General features: G+C 31.0%; 3 protein-coding genes across 3 annotated transcripts; all 3 read right to left on the bottom strand.

Moving 5' to 3' along the window:
* Window positions 1-1,006: 1,006 nt before the first annotated feature.
* LOC102609374 (thaumatin-like protein 1b) lies at window positions 1,007-2,919 on the bottom strand. The gene is made up of 2 exons (XM_006493490.3): window positions 2,753-2,919; window positions 1,007-2,049 (listed from the first exon to the last, which is right to left on the bottom strand). Exons 1-2 carry the CDS (start codon window positions 2,802-2,804, stop codon window positions 1,367-1,369), a joined length of 735 nt encoding a protein of 244 aa, XP_006493553.1. The 5' UTR covers window positions 2,805-2,919; the 3' UTR covers window positions 1,007-1,366.
* Window positions 2,920-8,053: 5,134 nt separating this feature from the next.
* LOC102610255 (thaumatin-like protein 1) lies at window positions 8,054-9,007 on the bottom strand. The gene is made up of 2 exons (XM_006493492.3): window positions 8,842-9,007; window positions 8,054-8,742 (listed from the first exon to the last, which is right to left on the bottom strand). Exons 1-2 carry the CDS (start codon window positions 8,894-8,896, stop codon window positions 8,060-8,062), a joined length of 738 nt encoding a protein of 245 aa, XP_006493555.1. The 5' UTR covers window positions 8,897-9,007; the 3' UTR covers window positions 8,054-8,059.
* Window positions 9,008-11,601: 2,594 nt separating this feature from the next.
* LOC102609083 (nucleosome assembly protein 1;2-like) lies at window positions 11,602-16,591 on the bottom strand. Its single transcript, XM_052443689.1, has 15 exons — window positions 16,428-16,591; window positions 16,093-16,177; window positions 15,929-15,990; window positions 15,645-15,829; window positions 15,366-15,489; window positions 15,248-15,288; window positions 14,932-15,016; window positions 14,746-14,811; window positions 14,115-14,207; window positions 13,613-13,700; window positions 13,449-13,510; window positions 13,161-13,345; window positions 12,940-13,048; window positions 12,808-12,851; window positions 11,602-12,320 (listed from the first exon to the last, which is right to left on the bottom strand). Exons 2-15 carry the CDS (start codon window positions 16,121-16,123, stop codon window positions 12,224-12,226), a joined length of 1,272 nt encoding a protein of 423 aa, XP_052299649.1. The 5' UTR covers window positions 16,124-16,177; window positions 16,428-16,591; the 3' UTR covers window positions 11,602-12,223.
* Window positions 16,592-18,048: the final 1,457 nt, after the last annotated feature.

Below are 18,048 nucleotides of genomic sequence, written 5' to 3' on the forward strand. Positions count from 1 at the left end.
AATTAATGCTTAAGTTGAAATATAGAGACTAAATGAGCATTTACTTTTTAGAGCTAATTGGCCTCCTAGATCGACAAGAAATTCCATTTTTATTGTTTACAATTTTTTTTTAGGTATATGTAAACATTAAAATTTTATTTTATGTCTAGTTTGCCTCTTCTAGTTATTTTGCATTTTATGTGTAACAAAGAACAAAACCTACTAACCTAGTCTTTCAACAACTTTCATCAATATTCAGCTATCTTTTCAGAACTTTGTTCTTTATCGATTCCGCTTTGTCAATAATTGTGTTGAAGAATTTTTTTACAACTTAACTTGATCTCGGTGTTATATGCTAAGTTTTTCTTAAGAATTTTCTTTGAGTACTAAATGGTTTTATTGGTGTTTTGAATAAATAAAAATAATTACTTTAATAAGTTTGAGTAAGGATATGTTTTGCATTTTAAAAAGTTTTCAGAGTAAAATTTAATTATTTAAATTTAATAGATGAGTATGCTAAGTAAAACTTAATTTGTTTAAATTTAACAGATAAATGTATAGAGCAATAGTGTTCAAAGTAATTAATAGAAAGCAAATAGCCTAACCCATTTAAAAACAAAATCCCAATTTGTTTGTAAATTTCGTTGCTTTGGATGGAATATTTTCTTTCATAGTTTAAATAATTTATTTACGCCAGTAGTTTTTCACGAAAGAACTACTTATTTTGATATTACTACATAATGAACTTGAGATATCAATATTCACTATTTAATATATAATTTAATAAAAACTTACAAAAATAATTTCTATTCTTACATAATATAGAATTTAAAAATGTTATTAAAAGTAGAAAAGATTTTAAAAAATATTGATAATGTACTTAAAATATAATATTTTTACAATTTTAATATTAAAAATAAAGAAAATTTTGGTAGTCAAAATCGGGGGATACCCTAACAAGAAAAGAAACTGTCAACATCATTCTTTGAAACCCAAAAAAAAAAAAAAAAGGAAATAAGAAGATAAATATGATAACTTTCTCTTATTTATTTATGTTTTGTCATACATACACCATGACAAATATTAGCATAGAAAGTCGTCCATTGTCAGGACTTATTTTGTTGATACAATGTGACAACTTATTACTTTTATTTCAAGCTTACAGAGGATTGATGGTGCTATTTTAACTTAAATCTTAACATGAATTTTGAGTCCATGATTTCATGCAATTTATTTAACAGAGATGATGAATGAATTTGATACCACAAAAAATTATCTTTTATTTTCATCATCTACTATTAAATATTGCATGATATCATTACCTTAAAATTATGTTAAAATTTTAAGCTGAAAGTTTTAGGCAACCTCCGTTACTTACTAATATCTCTCAGGGACAGAAAGTAATATCGTAATTAGGACCACCAGTGCAAGAAAATGTGCTAGTGCGATCATCATAAGCATAGCTATAAGCTTGAGGGCACTGGTCTTTGAAAATCTTAGAATATTTAGTCGGTGGGCAAGTCTCAGGTTTATTGAATGCCCCAGTGCAACAATATTGTGGTTCATTAAAAGCTGCACATGCACTCTTGCAAGCAATAACATTCCCATCGGATCCTTTGACTGCTAGCTCTGATGGACAAACAGCATTCACGTTGGCTTTACAGCTAGATGTCGTGCAAGTAGCACCAGAACCGCCTTGTGGGGCAACTGAAAGAGGCAAGTTAAAGCCATCAACGAGGCTAAGATCGAAGAAATCTTGTCCTTTGTCTGCAGCAATTGTGAATTCCACGAGAGATGCCGGTGGGGCTGCACCATTACCGTTGCATGTGACTTGGCCTGAGCCACAATCTGCAGTGGCGCAAGTGAACTTGCCGGAGGAATCTCTAGAGCACTGTGTTCGAGCCCAGAAACGGCCTTTCCAAGGGGAAGGAACATCGAGAGTCTTTTTTGCTTTGGATGCTAACTCGAACCCATTTTCTGACAGCTGAGCACCTCCATCTGCGGTTAGGGCTCCCGGCCAAATAGTGTTTTGGCAGTTGTTTGTGAACGTAATCGTTGCCAAGTGCGCCCCTGCATAAAATATACGCATTAGTTGTTTATTAGGTGACGTTTGAGAGAAACTTCTGTGGGGTAGGTCACCTCAGCGTCCGTCCACTAAGAAGTCTCACAGCAAGACCTAACAGCAGGTCTTTAGTGTGCAGGTGCACCACATAAGTTTTTCTCGATATATATGCTAATTCTTAGACAATTTAGATAAAACACTAAAAAAATAGAGTAATTGTAACTAAATCGATGCTGGTTTACGCATTTAATTACAAACACCATAAAACTGTATTAATTTCTCATTATTTTTACCAGCTCTCTATCTCTTTAGCATTTTTCTTTCATAAATTCTGTTTTGAACCCAAGATTCAAGATGTGGTTTTCATGACTACAAGATATTTCGACTCATTTCGTGATTATGGGCAACGCTTTGGACCACTTTAAAGTTTTACAATAAGTACAAAGATAATATTAATATTGAAATTTGATCTGAGCCATAAAAAATCATGGTAAAATGAATTTACATAATGACCGTAATTAATCATAAAACTGATAACAATCATTTAGTGGGCTATTGATTTTTTTAAGATTGATAAAAATTGCCAAACCAATATGAACATGCAGAGTATTCTTGATGACTTGGAAATGCACTGGTGAAATCCATGCATGAGACGCTATGCTTATCAATTAAAGACGAATAAATAAAATATCAAAAGAAAATGTTGTTTACCAGAGATGAGGAAGGAGAAGGTAAGGCAAAATATTGCTCGGGTATTCATCATGAAAGCTGAGGCTTTGCTTGATTAACTTTTATTTGATGAGTTCTATGCTGGAAACAAAGCAGAGATTGATATTTATAGGCTTACTGGCTTAAGAGTTAAGAAAAGACGCATTGATCCTGTGCTCCGATATTAAAATCTTGGAGGTTTCAACTTTCAACAGGGGATAATGCCGTGTACTTCGGGTTAAACTTTAAAGCGTAAATTAATGTTAGAGCGTCAAACGGGATAATGCCGTGTTCTTATCGCCCATGTGTCGGCATGGTTCATACTTTTCCAAATAAATTTTTTAACTTTCTAGAATTTAAATTTAATTAACCAGTTAAATAAAATTATTTGAAAACGATTATGCCTCTGGAAACAACAAGTTAGTCACATTTATTTATCTGTGATTGACAAATAGATAAGTTGGTAATCATTTCAAAATAAATGCACGTACATTCCCAAGTCTTGAAAATCAATTTGAAGACTTAGCATCATACAAATGTAACTTAAAGTTTTATTTTAATCATAAGATGAAAAGGCCCAAAACAAATTATTTCCTAGGGTTCCAAAATCTTTATAGCTGCTTCTAATTTCAAGTGAAGTGATATTCATATATTAGATAACAAACAGAAATAATATCCAATCAATAATTTATAAATCAATCATTCAATGTATGAGTGACATATGCATCAACACTTGGAATGAAAATAATGAGATTTAATTTGGAAATTAAGTGTAACGTTATTATATTATAATTGTAAAGTTATCTCTACACACAACTCTGAAAAATTGCATTTTGTTGTCTTAACGTCAATAAATCTGAATACTTCAATTATTTTAGTAATCAATTGTTTTTCAAATGGCCAGACTGGCTTCCTTGAGTTCCCAGGAGAACTTGGGGCCTAAGTAGGTCCTACTGTATTCAATTAAATAAATTCCGGTCAAATTTGGTACGAGGAACATTCAAACTTTAATCCATTAATTCTGTTGTAACAAGCCAAACTAACTCGATTGTCAGAAGAAAGTATATAGTTTGATTTAATAGTCCATTATATCCTTATAGTTTATTAAATATCTTATTCCTCTCTTTCTTTCCTTTTTTTTATAAATAATTTAATGATTTTACCGTTAATGAATTTGGATAATTCAAAATAAATGAAAAAAAACTTATTTCAAACAAAAAATCGTTGTGAATTATATAATTTTTTAATTTATTTTCAAAGTTAATTTGAGAAATAAAAAGTACTACAATAATGCTCATATTGAAAGTCTTTTGCTTTGGCATACGACCCATTAGCGAGACTAATTTGTCTTTATTTATGGTGGATTTGGATTCATTACAAGTTATTCAATTTGTTTCAAGCGCATGTCATACACGTATAGAGTTGTTTTGGATTATCTCAAAGGTACAAACACTAATTTCAATGCCGCAGAGCTTCAAACTTCAAATATTGCAAGATTTTATAATCATCCTACTAATGTATTGCCTAAATTTGCTCTTAAGCATTCTAGATCTTTAGTTTGATTGGAAAATTATTCAAACATTCTAGAATGTTATCTTTAATTTAATCTTTGAAATATAATACTCCTTTTACTCCAAAATTAAAAAGAAAGTTTTAACTTATTATTATAAATAAAACTGTTAGCATGTTATTTCTTTTCAAAATAATTATTTTTGTATGTTTATATATTAATCAACATGAAATTCTAAAAAATGAAGAAACAATTGAAATATTTTTTCTAATTAAATTTAGAAGATCAACTAATTAACAGTGATATTATTATTACAAAATTATTTAAAATTTTCATAAGTATTCAAATATTTTCCTTTATAGAAAATAACATTTACATGATTAATTAATAATTATAGTGTTAATTTGAATAACTTTGGAAAATAATCTTTATTTTTAATATTTTCTAGTTTGAATAATTGACAATGATTTATGTTATTCATTTGAATTGTCCAAACTGTTTAACGGAAAAACTATCAAAATTAAGGAAAAAATTTGATATGCAAAGGCCTAATGGGATAATTTTACAAATTATAGTGATCTGTTGGAAGCATTGAGCCAAACGATAGGAATGTAAGAACTAATTTAGATTGTGCAATATGATGAAAACAATTGTGTATCTTTGCCAGAATCCATTGACTCACTAAATATAGTTTGTCGGCAGTAATTAATTGAAGAGAACTAACAGAAATTGACAATCTATTTCATGATTTCTTTCTAAATTTCATTGCATTTGAGAAATGTGGCCAGAACTGCCCAAATGTGATGAGTGGCAATGTACCTAATGGCTCACATCTCATGACTTCAATAATTTGTAAAAGTTTTTTTTTTTAATAGAATACTTTGTAAGAGTTACATACGTTTCGTTAAATTTTTTTTTTTTTTATAATAGATATTCTGTCTTTGAAACTTCCATGAAAAACACCCTTGAACTTTCTAACAGAAGAAATCAAGTCTAAACGGAGTTCTCTTTGTACCGCTATCAGCGGAGCCCCCGATTTGGTAAAGAAAAGTACGCAAATGTCTTGACGTGAGGAAAATGCTAGGATGCTGGCTGTACGCGTGATTGCTCACACGTTGTGTTTAGTCATTGTTTCCTTCTGATTTAACTTAAGTTGTGACTTTTATGCTGTCTTGAAGTTATATTTATTGAGAAATTATCATTCATCGATCTTAATTTAATTTGTTCTGTTATTAAAAATATGAAGAAAATTTAAATTTATTTCATTTTTCATCTTATGTTTATAATTTGAATCAATCGTCTATAAAATGTTAACTGCTGTTTAATATCATGACAGGGGTAATTTAAATATTTAATATGCTAAATAATGAAAAATTATCAGTCATCCATATCAAGTTTACTATAAAAAAATACTTTGAAAGCTTAAATTTGTTTGAATTTCCACCATAAGTTTGCAATTTGTATCTACCGTCCATTAAAATGTCAACTGTCATTTATAATCGATGATTTCACAAGGGTAATTTAGACATTTAATATGTTTCTAGAACAAAAAAAATTAAAAAAATAAAAACTAATTTTTAGTACAAATATTTAATTAACTACACTTAACATCATAATTTCTTCCTTAATTAAAATCAAATTTATCTTCACAAATTTACATAATCAAACTTAGTCCACAAATTATCCAAGCCTTATTTCATATATACTCAATCAAACCCAATTTGTAGTGTCATAGCCGCCATTACACTATTATCACTTTCGCTGGTCTCATGGATAACTGCAACCACGAGAAGACTCCTCAATGGTCGATCTTCATAGCTCAATGCATGCTTTTGTCAATTACCTCTAATGACTGAAGGACTTAGTGGCGAAGAATGTTAGTGATGAAGGATTTGATGTAAATTCCGTGTTGATTTTGTCAATCCTAAAAGTTTATAGAGAGAGAAGATAAGGAATAAGATAGTGAGATGTATTTTATTTTGGTTTTGGTTTTATGTGGTTGATGAACGTTTGATACAAATTGTGGTTAGAGATCAAAATTGTTGATGGATTTTGTTTTGAAACAAAGAATTTGCTGGTTTTTTTTAGTTGGGAAAAAGACATCTATATTCCCAAGATTTGGAAAAACAATTATAAAGATCCCCAAATTTTTTAGAAAGGAACACAAAAATTCTTTTTTACCACTATACCCTTTGAACATATTAGTTAGAAAATTGACTTTAAAGTTTTTTAATTAATATAAATTTAATATAAATAACATAATCCATCTAGTAGACTAATAATGTTAAATTATTTTCACATTGAAAATAATATTAAATTTTAAATTATTATATTTGTTTTAATAATATATTTTTATTTATTATAAAGATTTTAAATAAATTTGTGGGTCAAATAAATTTACAAGTAACAAAATATCTCCCGATTAATAATACTAAAATTATTTTTTTACATAGTATTCAAAAATAATTTTAATTTTAATTTATTATTTAAATATTATGTTTCTATTCATTAATAAAAATTACTTTATTATAATAAAATAGGTCTAATAGATTACAAAAACAAAAAGACTTTTTGAATATTAAAATTATTTTAAAATGTATATACAGTTGCATTTATTTTTATGTCAGATTTCTATTTATTATAAAATTTTGGGTAAATTTTTTCACCAGGGTCAAGACCGACAAAAATTATTATTTAATTGAGATCAATTTAACAAGTATTAATTTAAGGATGATAAAACCCTTATTCAATTTAAATTGCATTTAAAGAAAATTATGAATGGAATTGTGTAATTAACACACCTAGAAAGTCTTGAAAAAAACTCGTCCTAAAGATTTACCATTAAAAAAACTAAAAATTCATAATCTAATAACAACACTAGTGTCCTAGAACAGTCCCTCTCTCCCCCTCTTTATTCAATTTCTACAGTAAAAAATTTCAGAAATGTTTAATAAATTATATTTCTCTCTCAATATTTAATATATTGAGTCTTTTGTTTTTAACTAATTAGAATAGAGCGCTCTTTTCTCTCTTTTTTTTCCTTCAAATTTCTTCTTTGTTATTTAGTTTATTCAATTTCCTTTTTTCCTTGAAGTTGCAGGATGATATTTTCTTAATAAATCAGTAGCTCTTTTCTTCTTGTGTGTGTGTGTGTGTGTGTGTGTGTGTGTGTGTGTGTGTGTGTGTGTGTGCGTGTGTGTGTGTGTGTGGTGTGTGTGTGCGTGTGTCATTTTATATTGATACTTGAGATAAAGAGAAAAAAAAATCAAGAGTTTTATTTGAAGTGTAGAACTGAAAATTGGTTTGATATATAATTGACTTTTATTGCCAAAATAATATTTTAGAGATGGTTATAATTAGGAATCATTAGTATGAATCTCGTTTAAGTTTTAGAAGATGACCCAAACGCGAGTCTTGATCAACGAAGAGAGAGAAAAGTGGGGTTTCGATTACTTACAAATGACAATATTATTTATTTAGAAAAAGAATAGTTTTGGTATTAAGTGGGGTATAATTGAAAAAGAGATTTTAAGAGAATTTTACAGGGTCCCAATAATTCAATTCTATTATATATTATTATTAGGCCCATATCTATCAAGTCAAACCGTTTATTTGAAAGCAAAGGCGAATCACAAGTTTTTGAATATCCTTACGCGTAATTTCCTCATTCAGGCTTAAGTTTTTTTATTTCTTAGTCCAACAATTTCTCTAACAAACCCACTTCAATTTTGTTGAGGCAAAAACTTAGGATATCATAAACGAAAATAGATAACAACATTGTACGACACCTAATAAAAGATTTAAAGGGGGCAGAAAGTTACATTATAACGATTAGCCCCACCACATGAATACGTAGGGGGGTTATTATCTGCCGGATAGGTGTGAGCCAAACCGCACAGCTGCTTAAATTTCTTGGAATACTGATTAGGCTGGCAAGCTTGGCCACTGAAATTCTCAGTACAGCAAAATCTTGCATCTCTTAACGCATCACATGGACTATTGCATGCTACATACGATCCATTTTTGTTTGTGGCCACCAATTCTGGAGCGCACACATTGCTCAAGTCCGCAATGCAATCCACAACAGGGCATGATGATCCAGACCTGTCCACCAACGTCCCGCCATCCGGTCTGATCCGGATCGGAACATTGAACCCGTGGTTCAAGTTCACTTCGTACGACACTTCAGATTTATTATTGATTGATAAATTGAGTAAGGTAACAGGGTATCTGGGCATTGGCCCTTGGCAATCAACTTGGCCTGTCCCGCAGTCTCCGGTCTCACAAGAAAAGTAAAACGATTCATTATTGGAGCATTTGGTTCGCGCCCAAATGCTACCGGTCCATGGTTCCGGCATGCTAAATATTTCCAGGGTGCCAGGTGCATGCTCAGAGTTGAAGTCGCCAGAAGATGGAGATGCAGCAAGCCACACCGTGTATGAACACTGGTTCTCAATATTAAGAATTACTTCAGACTGCCCACCTGAAAAAGGAAGCAAAAAAAAAAGATTCAAAATTAGCCATCCATTCCATTTCCTGGGTTACCTTTTTGCTTTTGTGTGTGTACACAAAAATGACTTACCAGAAATGATCAACAAAAGTAGGAGCAGGCTGGAAATAGAAGCTTTGTTTTCCATTACTTGTGTGTTTTCTGAGTAAGAAAACTAGCAATTAGAATGGGAAGGTATCCTTTTGTTTATTTTTATAAGCAAAGCCAGGAACATATTCTGGAAAGAATCAACCATAATATAAAATTTGCAACTCATTAATGAGTTAACTACAAAATGAAAGGAAATCACTGTGATGTCAAAAGCATATCCATTGAATTAATATATTGTGTTTATATTATAGTCGCCAGGCTGGACAAATATCTGTTATATATCCCAATAAATGTTTTGCTCTTTACAGGCTTTGCTTATACCATAAAAGTAAAGTAAAAAACTTAAAATTCAACAATTTTTTTTTTCCAATTTTATTATATTTTGGCTTAATTTGGCGATGCTCATTTGCAAATTCCAAGATATGCAATTGAATGCACAATTAATTTTCGTTTGCAGCATGTCTTTAATTTTTAGGGTAAATTTCAACCCACCCTCTTATTATATTGACATATTTCAATTCATCTTCCAAAAGTGTGAAAACGTCAATCTACCCTCCAAAAACCGTTAACTCCATGTTAGTTTTAACATCAAAAAGAATAAAATTGTATTTGTATATATACCGTAACGAGCGTTAAATATAGAGCCTTGTGCACATCAAATCAATATCAACAACACTGTACACATGATATGTGCGTTAGATATAGAGGCTTGTGCACATCAAATCAATATCAGCAACACTGTACACATGATATGTAAGCATAGATTTAGAATTAAATAATCAAACTAATTTGATTTAGTAGATATATATAAGGCCTAAGGTTTCCACCAAAAGATATAAAAATACTTTAAAAAAAAAAGAAAAAAGCCGCAATATACAAAATCAAAGAAAAAGTAAAATTTCTTCTCTAAGTTTAAGAAAAAAATTCTTTTATTACTACTTGCTTTTAGTAGTGATAGAGGCGCTCACACGTTAAGTGCAAATCAAACTTAAGACATAAGTTAAAAAATCTTTGGGTGACAGATAGTGATTTGAATGCCCAAATTATTAGTGCAAAAAAGCAAAGATACGATTTCTAAATTATAGTAATTTTATATGTTATGTGAGAATTCCAATCTAATAATTTCCACTGCAAAGCATTTTAACCAACACTCATAAGGGAGAAAGTCTAGGCAAACATATGAACTCATCACTCATCCAACTATAAATAAAATTATTTGGATTCTAATAAAAAATATCAGTAACGAATTTAGTAGGAACATTGGACATAGAATTGATGGATAAAAAAATTGAAGCATTTAAACCCGTAATAGTAAAGTTCAACCCAAATTAAGGTTTAATCCAAACAAAACCAAATTTTATAAAATAAATTTGGTATCTAAGCTAAATTTTTGGGATCCTACCTAATTAATAGGGACATCTAAGAGAAAATTAGAGGAAGTATTAATTGAAATACATAAACCCAAAAGGGAGAATATTTATCAAAACTAGGAACTCATTCAATGAAAAATAATTTTATTTAGAATTTAACCCAAAAATATTTAATAAATATATTTAATATAAAACTAATGGACAAATAACTGTAACATACCTATGACACAAAAAGTTTAACCTAAATTAGAAAGTACCTCACTAAAAGTAAAATTATAAAAAAAAACTTAACCCAAATATTTGAAATATTAATAAGTTAAATCAGAATATTCAACACAAAAATGGTAGAATAACTAGTTGACACACATTAAACCCAAAAGCAGAAAATAGAAACAAATTTAAAAACTTATTCAACGTAAATGAATTAACTTAAAATCTAATATAGAATATTGGTATTTAATGAATTCAATACAAATATTAAACACAAAATTGGTGGACTAATAAATTAACACATTTTATCCTATAAGCTAAAAAATTTAACAAAACTCAAGAACTAGTCCAACCAAAGTAAAATTATAAAAATAAATTTAACAATTTAACCCAATTAATTAGAATCTTATCGAGTAATTGAAATATTCAACGTAATGACAGTGGAATAACTAATTGAAACATGTGAGTCCAATGGAGGTATAACCATAAAATTCATCCAATAAAAAATGAATTTATTTGAAATTTAACTGAAATATTAACATTGAATGTAAGACTATTAAAAAAAATTAGTTAATTATTAGTTGAAATAAGTAAAAATATTTGACGAAAAATTAAATTATTTAAAAGTTAACTAGCAATACTAGTATTGAATGAATTTTGTGAAAATATTAAATACAAAACTAGTGAATTATAAGTTTAGAATATTAAAAACAAAATTAGTTAATTATTAGTTGAAATAAGATAAAAAATTTAACAAAAATTAAATTATTTAAAATTTAACCAGCGATACTAGTATTGAATGAATTTTGTGAAAATATTAAATAGTTAATTATTAGTTGAAATAAGGTAAAAAAATTTTAACAAAAAATTAAATTATTTAAAATTTAACCAGCAATACTAGTATTGAATGAATTTTATGAAAATATAAAAATACAAAACTAGTGAATTATAAGTTTGAAACAAAATATGCGAATAAGTAAAAAAAAAATCGACCAAAATTAAAGACTTGAAATCAACTTGAAACATCAACGATATATTAGTATTTTAACTAAAAGAGCAATATTATAATTATGCTCAAATATTTTTTTATGTTAAATAGATGTTAATTATTTAACAATTTCCTTAATCTTTTCTATTTCATTTTCTTTTATTTCCTCAGCACTAAAAATAACTTTCTATAAATTATTCAATCATCAACCGGTAAGAACCCGGTCAAGTTTTGCACCATCTGTATCTGCATTGTAGCAGATAACTATTAAAAAATAGATGTCGATGAAACATGGCTGAATGAAGACAAACAATCAAGAAAAATTTTAAAAAGGATTAGGATTCAATATTGAGATAAGTTTTTACTGAAAAATTTAAAAATTCAGTACTATTTTTTTTTTTTTATCTAACTACCATTGATTTAGTGCTCAGCAAAAACTCAGCTCAGTACTGAATCTTTATCCTTTTAAAAAACCCACACGATCCTCGCCCAATCACCATATAGCAAAAAGGCACCATAGCAGGCCTTGCCATATGTACTGAGGTAACAGACCTTTGGCAGGAATCGTTTGCCTACATAATAATGAAATTTCTTGAAACATTCATATGGAGAAATTCATGAATGAAATTAAAAGACTTATCATTCTCAACCCAACAAAGTACAGTAATAAGGATTCTCAAGATCTAAATTAAAAAAAAAAATGGTAAAGAACTCCAATCTAAGACTCCTGAGCCACACAACTGAACATTTATCACAGTTGGCCATTCTGGAGAACTGCCACTAGAAATATTTAAGATCAACCCAAAAATTTAAGATTAGCCATCCTCTTCCGAATAATATCCCCAGTATACCATCCAACAGCATGGCAGATAAGCTCATCTTTAAATGCCACTCTAGAAAAATCAAATAGAACTGGGCAGTCAGTCACAAATGCACAATGGCAGTTCAAATTTTATTATAAGTCCAAATAAAAGAAAGAGCATGGAAAAACCCAAAAAGTAAAATAAATCCAAAGTATTCAAATATGGAGTAGCGATAAGGAGCAGACATCTTCACTTTAAAATCATTCAAACGGAGCTAAAAGACCCAAAAACAAAAAAAATCTCAAATGCACTAAGCGACAAAACATAGTGCATTGCAGTCCATCTTTTCCTTATCTTTTAGTTCCATTCGCTTTTCAAAATCATCTGGACATCCCCACACCTAAGCACCATTCTTCAAATAAGTTCCACACTTCAAACATAAACTACATATTTGCAAAGTTAAAATGACCATGCATGTTATAAAAACTCAAATCTCAATGTCACAACCATTATACAGTCAACACAGCACACCATCGAGAAGATTTCAATGGCTTAAAGAGTTATCGGAAGTACACACCCAATGTCATAATCACATCTCAATTGATATCGAAGCTTCTCAGCTTGTTCATGAGATAGGAAATAAAATGAAATGGAGAATAAAACAACAAATTATTATCAATTAATTTTAAAAATGGCATGATGAAAATCATTCAAAACCTTCAACATCTGTAGGCACCTCAAGTGGTTCGAAAAAATTGAAAAAAGATCTCTCTGCCTTCTCTATCCAGCATTGTCCTGGATACCAATGAATCACCGTCCTACACAACAGTAGCACCAGCAAGCAAAATTTAGATCAAGGTATAACAATATAGAAAAAGACTTATTCTCAATAATCTTACTGCAAACACTATAGCTCTCAAAGTAAGTTACCCAATAGCTTCCTCGAGAACAATATCAGTTTCATCAATCATGCGATAAGTCTTTTCCAAGACAGAATTCTTGAAGTAAGGATTGGGGCCAAAGGTGAATTCAAGCTTAAACCCCTCAGAATCATTAATCCTAGACCACTTAATGTCTGTAAGATACTTCAAAGCTCCTTGATCATGCTTGGCAATCTGATTCGGAAGAAAATATTTCAAGAACACAAATCCTTGACCATGGCAAAAACAAATAAAAATAAAAAATGGAAGAAAAAACCTAAATACTCTAGTAACTTACATTCTGACGAAGCCCATGGTGACTTTTCATCGCAATAAACCAGAAATCAGGTACTCCTTTCTCTGCATTACGAGCATAAACAATCAAATATAAATCCACAAGGACATTTGCCACAATAATTTTAAAGGAATTTCATAATTCCTATGTTGATATTCGAAGGGTACCTTTGGTAGCTTTATCCTCTGACTGGACCATTGCACCATCATTAGGAGCCCCTTTCACTTCAGTAACACCGTTGACAATGTCATACCTCTGTACGGTACAACCAATTGGATTATAGGAAATTACATGAATCAAGCTTCAAATAATCCGAGAGAAAGCTCATGCTGTCATGCATAACATACACATGAATGTAAAAAGACACAGGGCAACCATGCCCTCACACAGGAATGTCTATGGCACTATTTTAACATAGCCTCAAGAGCACACCAGGCTAATCAGTATGTGGCCCACAGAAGAGGAAACCCAATGCAGTTTTTGGTAAAACAAAAAAAGAAATGTACAATTTCCTTTTCTTTGCCTTTCTTTTTTTCTCTTCAAATATCCCATAAAAGAGACTACCCCATCGTTACATTAAATGGGTCTGGATATTCTTAATTCCCAAGTAAATATATTCACCTTCCTATACAAAAGCAGAAAATTTTGTTAGATAAGATGGTAAGATAACTTGGTGTCTAGAGGCTGACACAATTTAACATAATTGGCTTCCTCTTTTCTTCTCTTCTCAAAGAATTCTGCCTCCAATTTATTAAGCTCAATCTGTAAATCATTAAAGAGTCATCAACCTCATCTTGTTGTCGAGTGTTTGAGCAATTAAGAAATGAAAAAACCATGAAGGGTGCAAAATACACCCAACAACATAAACGAAAACCAAAGTTGAAGAAATTTCCTCAAATGTGGAAATTTTTACAGTAAATTTATGAAATAAACAAACATGATATTTATAATGATGTCAAATTGTCATTTGAGGCACTGACCAAGTTGATTACCATTATAAAGTGAGTCAGAAACTAGTAATATAATGTATATCAACATTGTAGAGGGAAGTTAATGAGAACTGTCTGCCGTACTCAATATGACTTTCCATTTTAAGGCATTGGTCAATATTATTAACAAGATAATCATAAACCATTTACTACATTGAATTAGTGGCAAAAATGTCAATCAACTCCTATTACCCACCAAATATATCCAAAAATAAAGATTTTTGAAATACACAATTTATCATGTCCACACCATACTAATAGCACAAAGTGACATCATATCAATGACCCAGTTAAAATAAAAAAGAACTTGCCTCAATCTTTCTGAGAGACTCATTTTTCTGAGCCAAGTTCTCAGCTGCAGGGTTATCAAATTCAATCTGTAAAATCAATGATCCTTACATCAGGTAATGATGAAATACTCAGGTCTACTATTGACCTCATTTTGATCTTAGAATTATTGAAGGATTTGACTGACCCAAAAGACTACAGTAACATACCTTCCTTTTGGTCCGTCTCCCACAAGTTGCATCCCCACTAAACCATGAAATAGCATGGCAAACAATCTCCTTTTTAATTGTCACACTACATAAAAAAATAGAACTCTGGAATCCATTACAAGCCCCATAAAGTTAAAAACTCCAAAGTGTTCAAATACGTTCAACCCTTCAAACCTAAACTACATATTTGTGAAATATAATCACCATGCTCGGTATAAAAACTCAATTCCTAATATCATAATCACTGTACAGCGGACAAGGAGCATTATCAAGAAGATTTACATGGCTTAAAAAAAGAGGTATCAAGACTACATACCCAATTTCATAATCATGTTCCAATTGATGAAGAAGCTTAACCTATTCAAGAAATTGAAAAAGATAAGGAACCGAAAATAAAACAACCAATTATCCACAAGTCATGATGTGAATCTTACATCAATAGATTCGTCATATACAGGGAATTCAAGTGATTTGAAAAAATTGAAAAAACTTTTCTTTGGCTTCCGTGTTGAGCATTCTCTTGTCAAGCATTTTTCTGGATACCATTTAATCTTCGTCCTACAAAACACCAACAGAACAACAAGAACAAAATTTTTGATCATCTAAGGTATAACAGTAGGGAACAAGACTTCTCAAATCTCAATGATCTTACTACGGATTCCAAATGATATAGCTCGCAACATAATTGCAAGGAAAGAATAGAAGTTAATTACCCTATTGCTTCATCAAAAATAAGTTTAACTTCATCAATCATGACGAACTTCTTTGCCAAGACATAGTTCTTGAAGTATGGATTAGGGCCAAAGAAGAATTCAAGCTTGAATTCACGACAACAAACAATCCTGGACGACTTAATGTCTATAAGATACTTGAGAGCTTCTTCATCAGCCTTAGTAATCTGATTTCAAGGTATATTGCAAAAAAAAAGGTTTTAAGAACGCAAATCCTTGATAGTGGCAGCAACTTAAAAAAAAAAAATTATGCTCAAATAACTTACTTCTTGAGCTAGTAAGGAATTATTTGTCATTGCAGTGAGCCAAAAATTAGGCACTCCTTTCTCTCCATTTTGCATGCAAACAATCAAATATAATCCACGACGTCATTTGCCAAAATACACCTTAGAGAAAGACCCCAATTCCGATGTTGATATTAAAAGAGTACCTTTGCTAGCTTTATCCTCTCCGAGGTCCATTGCTCCATTTGCGGCCCCTTGAACTCCATCAAGGCCGTTGACAATGTCAAATCTCTACAAGTAGAGTACATGCAACAATCAATGTGTCTAAAGGAAATTAGATGAACTAATCTTCCGCATTCTCCCAGACAAATTAATTAGGCTCACATGATACAAGTTAAATGTTAAAAGCCAAAGGGCAACAATGCCCTTGCACAACTAGAATAGTTATGGCACTATTTTAAACACCTAGCATCAAGAGCACACCAGACTATAAAGAAAGAAACCCAAATTATTTTTTAGATTGGACGGCATGAAATGATACCTTGGTGAACAGAGGCTGATAAAGTTTTTCACATTCAGCTTCGTGCCTTGCTCTCTCCTTGAGGAATTTTGCTTCCAATTCATCACGTTGCCTCTGTATCTTATAGAAGAATCATCATGTTAACCTCCTCTCCTTGTCAAGATTTTCAGCAATTATAACCATCAGTAATTACCATGAAGTGGCAAAACGGTCAATCTATAACATGTAGCAACAGAATAACATGTACATATATATATATAACACAGATAGTGATGACATAATCTATAGCGCACACAATGTGGCAGTGAAAATATAAATAACAAATCATGCACGTGCCTGTATCTGTCTGAGAGCCTCAATTTTCTGCGTCAAATTCTCAAGTTTATCCTACACAATAACAATTAATCGTCCATTAAACAATCAAAGCCCTAAATGTAAACATATATAATACTAATCTTACTAAAAAAGCAAAAAATAAATGAGACAATCATCACTTAATTACCTTTGGAACGGCCAGGAGGTTGGCTCGAGCCCCTTTGTCAAGGGCTACACGGAAACCAAAACAAAACGAGAGTCAGATCAGGTAGTTAATAATTGATGAACTAAACCGAAATTAGAGTTTTGAAGACTAAGGTTACATGCACGGAGATCGTTATCCTTCTCGTCACTGCACATCGTGGAGGATAAATGACGGTTTTTCAGAGAAAGGATTAGGATGCTAAAACCCTAAAATTAATTAGATGGCGAAAGGAAAAGATGAATTTTGGTTTAAAATGTAGAAACGTGGCCGCTCTTAGAAAGTTAAAATCGTTTTCCACAAGGGAAAGGATATATTTTTATCTATGGAAAATCAAACTTTAATTTCCGACACGTCGCTTTGTGCAACTTGCCTTCTTTCGATATGGTCATTTGTGTTCAAATTCTAGAGAAATAGGATCTTACTCGGAAAATAATTTCAACTTTGTCTAATTTTTAAAAATAATTCTAATTTATATTATAAAAAAGTTTTTTGCATTAAAATTATAAAAAAAGAAGTTTGCGCGTGCATGATTTTCCATATCCGAAAAAAAAAATTTTCCATATCCAATAATATATCTAAAAAGAAACGGCATCATAATAATAATAATAATAATAATAAACAGTTATTCGATGAGAATGAAAAGGTCGTGAAAATTTTAACGCACAGCTTCAATTGAATATTGACATGCATGTACGTACTGGACCGAACTGCGAAACGACTCAAGGAAACTCCATGTTGAGTCTCAGTTTCATTGAAAAGAGGCCGCGGCCTCAGAAAGACGAAGAAACTTCCTTCCTTCTGACACGACAACCAACCGTATGAGCTTACGTTTCACCCACAGCTGAAGAGATTTTTCAACACCACGTGGCAATTTCATTAATCCTCCGCAATTCAACGTAGGCCACGTATGTTATGTAAGCTCAACTCCGCAACAAAATACACGATGAAAGACTCCAAGAGAGGGGAAGAGATGGGAAGAGGGAGACGCGCTAGTTACGTTTCGCTTCGTCTCGCTTCGTCTGGCGTCTCCTTTAGAATCTGGGTTTCTTTTTAACAACAGTAACATGTGTGCTGTTTCTTTGGCTTAACGGACAACGATACTCTTCATGCCCTCCACGGGTC

This window comes from Citrus sinensis, chromosome 6 (assembly GCF_022201045.2).
Source record: "Citrus sinensis cultivar Valencia sweet orange chromosome 6, DVS_A1.0, whole genome shotgun sequence".
Classification (NCBI taxonomy): domain Eukaryota; kingdom Viridiplantae; phylum Streptophyta; class Magnoliopsida; order Sapindales; family Rutaceae; genus Citrus; species Citrus sinensis.

Coding starts and splice junctions, on each gene's coding strand:
- LOC102609374 (XM_006493490.3), bottom strand. CDS start 2,804: ATGATGAATACCCGAGCAATATTTTGCCTTACCTTCTCCTTCCTCATC. Junction 2,050..2,752: donor CTTCTCCTTCCTCATCTCTG/GTAAACAACATT, acceptor TATTTTATGCAG/GGGCGCACTTGGCAACGATT.
- LOC102610255 (XM_006493492.3), bottom strand. CDS start 8,896: ATGGAAAACAAAGCTTCTATTTCCAGCCTGCTCCTACTTTTGTTGATC. Junction 8,743..8,841: donor ACTTTTGTTGATCATTTCTG/GTAAGTCATTTT, acceptor TTCCTTTTTCAG/GTGGGCAGTCTGAAGTAATT.
- LOC102609083 (XM_052443689.1), bottom strand. CDS start 16,123: ATGGACCTCGGAGAGGATAAAGCTAGCAAAG. Junction 14,812..14,931: donor GGAGACGGACCAAAAGGAAG/GTATGTTACTGT, acceptor TTGATTTTACAG/ATTGAATTTGATAACCCTGC. Junction 13,511..13,612: donor AGAGGATAAAGCTACCAAAG/GTACCCTTCGAA, acceptor CTCGTAATGCAG/AGAAAGGAGTACCTGATTTC.